The 8,092-nt window shown below is 40.1% G+C and overlaps 1 protein-coding gene across 1 annotated transcript in view; it reads left to right on the top strand.

Annotated features, from left to right (window-relative positions):
* Nucleotides 1-7,138, top strand: part of ARL6IP5 (ADP-ribosylation-like factor 6 interacting protein 5) — a 28,084-nt gene extending 20,946 nt beyond the window's left edge. Inside the window, exons 2-3 of the mRNA XM_006865632.1 lie at nucleotides 4,743-4,960; nucleotides 6,966-7,138. Of these exons, the coding sequence (XP_006865694.1) occupies nucleotides 4,743-4,960; nucleotides 6,966-7,138 (391 nt within the window). The remainder of the gene's footprint in view (nucleotides 1-4,742; nucleotides 4,961-6,965) is intronic.
* The last annotated feature ends 954 nt before the right edge of the window (nucleotides 7,139-8,092 follow it).

Below are 8,092 nucleotides of genomic sequence, written 5' to 3'. Positions count from 1 at the left end.
AGTGAGGTTGGCCCAGGCTCGGACATTGTTTCGTTCTGCTGTGCATGGGGTCGCTATGAGTCGGTTCCGACTCGATGGCACCTATCAACAACAACAAAGAGTTCCAGCCTTGGAAAGTCACTATGAGTGGAAACAGTCTCTAGGGCATATCACCACCATCACCACCCCTGTTAGCGAGTCAGAATTTTTGAGGAACCACACTTCCAAACTAGCTTTTTGGATTAGAAAGCTGGGACTCAGGGCAAAGCAGTTGGCACTACTCAGAAAATACATTGTAGTAGCCCCTTGCAGTCTCTGCAGCATGGCATGCGTTGCAGATGTACTCCATTGGATCCGAAACTCTGTCTTTGATAAACTCTGCCTACAACTCTGTAGTTGGCGGCCTTCGACAAATTTATTCATCTTCTATTTGTTTCCTTACTTCTATGTAAAATGAGGTGGATTTTCAAATCCCTCCTACCTCTAAAATTCTAATTGACAAACAAAAAAAAATGTTATTTTCCTTTCAGCATTGTGTGATGAAACTATAGGTATGGTTAACTGGGTCACTTAAGCAAGTTAGAGACATGTTAATACTTGCTAATTACTACCTTTCTTCACAGAGAAATGAGAATGTTGAGGGATTTCCCAGGATAATTTTTGGTTGCATAAATCAACTGGAAGAACAGGCCCAAATAGACAAGTGGGAGGGGTGGGGATGGGGGTCCTTGAAACTGATTAACAATATCGAATCATTTATACTGTGAATAATTGCTGGCACAATCATACCCATGGCAGCCTTTCTTCTCTTTGTTCCCCTTTGTTGTTGTTGTTAAATGCCTTCGAGTGAGTTGGTTCTGATCATAGTTGAGTTGATTCCGACTCATACCAACCCTGTATAGGGTTCTCAAGGAGACACTGATGAGTTGGAACCACCCACTTTATAGACCAGTGCTTATCCTACAGTGCCAAATCAGGACTCCTTTGTTCCCCTGGATCTTTTAGAACATGTTTCTTCAGTTCTCTGGGCCTCAGTTTATTATTATTCATCTGTATAATGGGATTAGACAGATTCATCTATAAAGATTCTTCAAATATCTGTGATAACATTAATTCTAAGCCCCTTTACACCTATAAATGATGCCACTAGAGTTTTTTGCTCTTATAGGAAAGGAATTCTTTATTAGGATAGAATAGATGAAGGTGCTTCAAAAGGCTTATGGAAAAATTTCCTTATCTTTTGGTTCCATTTTTCCAAAAATCTTTTCAAGTCCCCTTTTATATATGAGTGATTCATATATAGATATAGGTATCTATGTGTATTTTTATCTTGCATTGGAAAAACATGTTTTGATTTGTAAAACTAGGTCCCGTTTCCCCCAAGTTCAGGAAAATCTAGTATTTTATCATTCTCTCTCTCTCTCTCTATTTGTGGACTACCAGTAAATGAAACCCACCCATCAGAGTCCTGTGACAATTGTCCTCATGTAAGGCAGGTGGCATATTTATAGGAAGTTTTGTTCTAAAGGTTCTTGGGGTAACTGTGACTGGTGTGACAGTCTAGCTGTTGTTTAAAAGCTTTACTCATCTCTGAAAACAACTGATTCCCAAATTCTTGTCTCATTGGAAACTGAAATTAATCTCTGGAGGTTGGTGTGCATTTTATTTTGTGCCAAGCTCAAGTAGGTGCCAGGCCATTGGTGTGCCTGCTACCATTCCTTAGAGTCGAATTGTATTTAAGCATACCACAGAAGAAAATCATCTCTGCTTTGAGTAACTTTGTTCATTTTTTCCAGCCTGGAAACTTGGTTACTTTCTAATTATAGATTGTAGTTGGGAGGGTTGGTAAGCTAAAACCAGTTCTATAGAACTCCTTGCTCCGTTCCTTTCCCTTGAACCCTGAGCAACAGGAGCAGGTGAAAAACAAATTTGGGATTGCTTGAGTTAGGCCTGCATTTTTTTGTTATTCATTGCCTCCGGCTTTTTGTAGACATTAACTGAAATGTCTGCTTTTTTTTTTTTTGATCCAGAAAAAAATATACAAAAGCTTGACCTGAACTTCTTCTCTCTTTCATGTATTATTGTAATAAGCCTTCTAGCAAGGACTGTCCATTTTTGATGTTAGCTGCCAACTGGCCATCTGTTCGCAGTTTAAGCAAAGGAGCGTTCTCAAGCTTTAAAGCCTTCATTCTAGTTCCTTGAGTTAATTTTGATCTTAGCTTGTCTTTACAGCTTCAGAGGATTTGAGTGTGTTAGAGGTCAATGTCAAAGACTTCGTAAGAGAGTTTGATTCTTACACATGTTTCCCCTCTCCCCTCCAACTTCATTGTTTGCTTAAAAATATCATTTTTATAATTCAAATCATGCACAGCCATTGAAAAAAAATGAAAACAGAAAATAAACAAATGGGGGAAACTATCCATGATCCTGTTACTCAATATTATGACTGTAATCACTTAATACAGTTTCTTCAGAATCTTCTCAGTGAGTGTTGGTGTTGCTATTTTAAATTCTGTCAAGTTGGTACCGACTCATAGTGAGCTTGTATGGGGTTTCTGAGCTTGAACTGCCGACCCTGCAGCTCAAACCAACTTTAAAGTCGAATGCTTATCCTATGGCACTCTACCAGGATGAGATTTATTCATCTGTGTGAGTTTCTGGTCTTCTCTACTCAGTCTCCCTACTACCAAGATAAAGAGAAGCTTGCTTTTGGCTTTTCCAAGTCTCTCCCTCCACAGAACTGTAAGGAGATTTTTGTCTTTCTCAGGCATCCTATGGTGCTAAATCAGCAGGCAGGGTATCAGCCAAATACAATTCAGAAAAATGCTGTAAGTTTACATGGACCAATGCAAATAAGAACCAAGGGAAAGAATGTGAACCTTAGTTCTACCATTTTCTAACCTCTTTGTGCTTCATTTTATTTGAAACATTTTATAATCATTTTTCTGAATTCCTTCTCAGGCATTCCCAAGGCCTGCCCTCCTTCCAGAATTGAGTCTAGGTCTACCTCTAGATTATTTCTCTCAGATATTTTATCTTGTTTCTGGACATGTACTGATATAGTCATCTGCTTTTGCTTCTTGGACAGGTTTAGTGTTTGTCTGTGGCCTTAATACTTCATTGAGTGTGTGTTTTGGAATTGTTTATGCTTTCTGAGTGTGTCCAGGTAGATGTGATCAGGATATGGGCTTCCCTTTTCACTCTTCTTATGGTTTAATTTAGAGTAACTTTCCCAGGTGTTGTCTGCCTCCCTGGTGTATGGCAGTTGGTATTGGTTCTTGCCCCGATTTTGGTGTTTTATAGAGTGTGATTGTAGCTTGACTATACGGCAGTCTTTGCTGTCTCTTCTTGGGGAATATAGGGAGAGAAAGAGTCCCCCAAAGGTAAAAGGGGGAGCATAAAACAGTAAAACAAAAATCACCAAAAACCCCACCACCACCACAACAAAAAATAGATTGGCTACTGCAGTCTATAATCGCAGAAAAGGGAGAGGAGGGAGAGAAGAAAAAAAAAAATCTGTAGCCGAATATGAGTATGACTTTAATGTCCTCCTTCAGCTTCTTGCCGTCAAGGCTACCTGATAAGTTTTAAGATGCCACTTTTGGCTGTTATGCTGTACCTCAGGATTTAATTTAATTTTTGGCCTGTTTTGTTTTTAAACTCTCTCTCTCTTTACACACCCCTTGTTCTGGCCTTTTCCCTATTAAAAAACAGTTCAGGGCTGACCCTTGGGCTGCTGGTCTCTTTAAATGCTGAGAGTATCTGTGCACATGCGTGGCAAAAGAACCCACCAGTGGTGGGGGTGTCCACTCACTCAGGTACCCCCCCCCTCTAGTCACTAGAATGGACATGCACTAACATTGGGGGATGGGGGGACAATGAACAGATACCAAAAAAAAAAAAAGGAAAATCAGAACAAAGCAGAACTGACGAGGTGCATTGCCCACCTTTGCTCTGAGGTTCCCGTGGTGTTATTCCGTGGTGGGTCTGCCCCCCCACTTGGTCTTGCCGTTTGGTCTCACCCAAGTTGTCGGCTCCTGCGGCAGATTGAAAAGTACGCGATTTCTTACTTCTGCTACACGTTCCACTAGCTATAAGCCTTCAAACTTTTAAAATCTTCTTACCTATGTGGTTCAGGTAGCTCTGGTAGCGTAGTGGTTACGAATCGGGCTGTGAACCTCAGGGACAGCAGTTCGAAACTACCAGCTGCTCTGCGGGAGAAAGATGAGGCTTTCTGCTCCCGTAAAGATTTACAGCCTTGGGAACCCTGTTCAGGGTCGCTATGGGTCAGAACTGACTTGATGGCACTTAACAACAACAACAACCTATGTGGTTCAGAGTTTTGGAGCTCTTCCCTGAACCTGCTTCGCCTGGTATTCTGTGCTATTGCTGATGGCGAACCTCACAGCACCTCTACCCTAGCCCCATCAAGCCCCACCCCTCATTTTCTTTATTTGAGAAATAAATTAATAGCATCTCCCTTATCAGACAATGAGGGTTAAAAGAGACAATTTAGATAAAGGGCTTAGTTTTTAAGTACTATCAAGTCAATTCTGACCCATCGCGACCTATATAGACTTTCCAAGGAGAAGCTGGTGAGTTTAACCCACAGACCTTGCAGTTCAAACAACTTTGCAATCTGACGCATTAGCCCACAGCGTCACACCAGGACTAAGTCCCCCAAAATTGTTTCTATTCCTCTTCCTATTCCTTCTACTACTGCCATTGCTGCTGCTGACCTAGTGTCTTTTTCAACATTCCAGGTTCCTGAGCCCCTTCAACATGATCCTTGGAGGCACTGTGGTGGTGTTGGTGTTCACAGGGTTTGTGTGGGCAGCCCACAATAAAGACATCCTCCGGCGGATGAAGAAGCAGTACCCCACGACGTTCGTTATGATGGTCATGTTGGCAAGCTATTTCCTCATATCCATGTTTGGGGGAGTCATGGTCTTTGTGTTTGGCATCACCTTTCCTTTGCTGTGTAAGTGAACCTAATTTTTCTTTCACAAAGCAGATGTGGGAGCAGTTGTTCAATGAGAATGACAAAGCCTGTTTCTGTATGTGTCGATATTTCTGCAAAATCACTAGAATTTTCTAAAATGACAAATCAAGACCTAATAGTTCATGAATCCCAGAAATATTTATTGGAAAATTGCTCTGGGACTGACTTTTATATGAAGATACTGCAGTAAGCAAATCAGGTGAAAAATTCCAAGGTCCTATAGCTGGAAAATGGCATCGCCTGGATTAGACAACAGATTTGTCCATTATTAGACTACTATCGTTCTGTTTTTAGGTCCCAATCAAACTTTTCTGGCATAAAAATGAATTTATTTGTCGTTTGGAAATAAATGACTTGCTTTGCAGATCATAATTATTTTCAAAACTTGCTAGGTTGATAGGAGTAATGGATACAGATACCTAGGACTCTGATTTTGGTGACAAGAACTAGATATTATCTAAGCTTTACATGCAGTGTTTACTGTGGTCTTAAACATGTACTTGGAGTCCTGGTGTGGTGCTGTAGGATAAGCACTGGATTGCAAGGTCAGTTTGAACTGCAAGGTTGGTGGTTCAAACCCACCAGTTGCTCCTCAGAAACCCTATACATGGTTGCTATGAGTCAGAACCAACTCGACAGCACTTAACAACAACAAAACATGTACTTAAGGCCTAGAATAGAGATCAGATAAAATTTCCAGCCTCATCAGCAGATAGCTGATTAAAATTTGAATGTATAAGTGGCAGGAACATCAATTTAACTTTTCATTTCATTAACTTACACATTTGTTCCCTTAAATGAAACTATTACCGTGTTTACCGTGTTTCAGAGCTTTGTTAGATGAAGCCCAGAGTGTTTATGGATGACTCCCACATGCTGTTGGACAAAAGCTGTGACTCAGCAAATCCAGCCTTTTGGAATATTCTTCAGACTTTTCCTTAAGTGTTAGAGGCATAGTATTGCAATGATTTTTGTTTAAGTGCATCCCTTAATTGCTTTAGTTCCTTTAATTTTCCCTCAGAGTCTGAGATTGGGCAGTGTAATGAACTGTGTCATAGGTAGAAAGCTATGGGACTCTGTTTCTATTCCTAAATTTGCTGGGATGTAGCAAATGGGGCCAGTGATTTGGACCAGTCATCCACTATGGGTTGGAGTATACTCATCTATCAAATAAGGAAATTCAACAACATTAACAATTCTCAAACTTTCATAGTTAGGTAAATTACCCAGGATTTTCTTCAACATTTGGTACACATCCAATTCAGTGACATGAATTCCATCCATCATGGTGTGAGCCATCACCACTGTTAAGTTTCCAAACTTTTCCATCACCTTTAACACGAAATGAGTGCCCCTAAGCCAAGACTTTCTTTTTCCCTTCCCTCCCACTGCTGGTAACCAGTAATAAGTTTTGACCTTTCAAAAGCAGATCTCCAGGTTTTTCTTTTCGACCATCTCTGGGTGGACTCGAACCTCCAACCTTTCAGTTAGCTGCTGAGTGCATTAACCATTTCACTGCCAAGGATGCTTCAGGATTCCTGAGGGGAACAAAATCTATATGTTTCCTGAATCGAACAAGAGACCCTTTCTGGAAAACCTTATGTAAGTCCATTTTTTTGTAGGTTGGAATCACTATGATTCCCTTTGAATTTCAGGACATCTGAACAGTATTTGCAGGATAGTAAAGCTGGTGTGTGGAGGGAAAGTGTGACTGCCAAGTCAGTGTTCCTTCACACTCTTGTGTGAACACACAGTTTCCTTCACACACCAACCATAGTTTAGGTGTTACTTGATGAAGAGCTTTATATAAAGTCCAATTTGCATAAGCCAAGAATCTATTTGAGGATCTGGATCAATTAAAGAACCAGACTGAGCTACAGAGAACTGAGGGACTTTACCAAAAATGGAAAGAGAAGAGTGTACTGTTATATGGGAAAAAAACCCACTGTTGCTTCCGTGCTAACTATTTGCCACTTTCCCGCAGTGATGTTCATCCATGCATCGTTGAGACTTCGGAACCTCAAGAACAAGGTGGAGAATAAAATAGAGGGGATGGGGCTGAAGAAGACACCGATGGGTATTGTCCTCGATGCTCTGGATCAGCAGGAAGAAAGTCTGAACAAATTCACTGACTATATCACTAAACTGAAGGAATAGCATTGCTGGCTGGATGACAGAGTCATGGCAGAAATTCAGTTGCAGTTGGCTCTTGTCCTGATCTACTTTCCGTCTGTGTGTTTGAAATAGGAAGTGCATGTACCATCCACCTACCTGTGGCAGCACGCATATATAGGCCAAGCTGTTGATATCGCTGATGTTACAGAGAGCAGGCCGCAGACACCCAGAGAATCTATGCGCCCCTGTCCTTTTGTCTGAAATTTCAAGTGTGTTTATGAAAACTGATAGGCTATAGATCATACTTATTTCTTTAAAGGAGTAAAAAAAATTGGGACTAGTACAGCAAGAATGCTGTTATAGGAAAAAGTGGTTGTCAAGTGTCAGTAATATGAGTAAATGAAAGGCTAATGAAGTAGGATTTCCCTGTTTCTAGATCCTTCCAGCATCCTTCTCCCAAAAGTATCCCCTAAGCTTATAACATGTGGGGTATAAACTAGTTTAGTTTTTATAGTTTTCTTTTTATTGTTATTCTTTTAACACCAATGATGGCCTCTATCATTTTGCCGCTTATATGCCATGCAGTGGAAACTGGATATGCCGGTTTATACTTTGTTTACAAATATAAAGATCGCTGTTTAGGAGAATATTTTGTCAAATTTTTTGTAAATTTTTGAAATACTGGTAATGCATTTTCACCAGCAGGTATCTGTTGGAAACTTAATGTCATCTTCTTTAAGGAGGTTACAGCTATGTAATGTACTATTAAAAAAAAAAAAAAACAACCCAAAAAACACAAAACTTGAGATTTATTGATATTGCAGTTTTTATTGTTCTAATGGAAAAAAAAAAAAAAAAGTGTCCGAGATGAAGTTTCTCGTCTTTCTTTTCCATTGTTTAGATTTTTACTGGAACATTTAGAAACCAAGGCGATGTATGTATGTACACAAAGAAGACAAGAATGGCTGATCTTTTGAACTCTAAAAAGTATTTTTA

This window comes from Chrysochloris asiatica, unplaced genomic scaffold (genome assembly GCF_000296735.1).
Source record: "Chrysochloris asiatica unplaced genomic scaffold, ChrAsi1.0 scaffold00080, whole genome shotgun sequence".
In the NCBI taxonomy this organism is placed as follows: domain Eukaryota; kingdom Metazoa; phylum Chordata; class Mammalia; order Afrosoricida; family Chrysochloridae; genus Chrysochloris; species Chrysochloris asiatica.
Note: the sequence above shows the minus strand (reverse complement) of the source record. Positions and strands in the feature narration are given on the sequence as shown.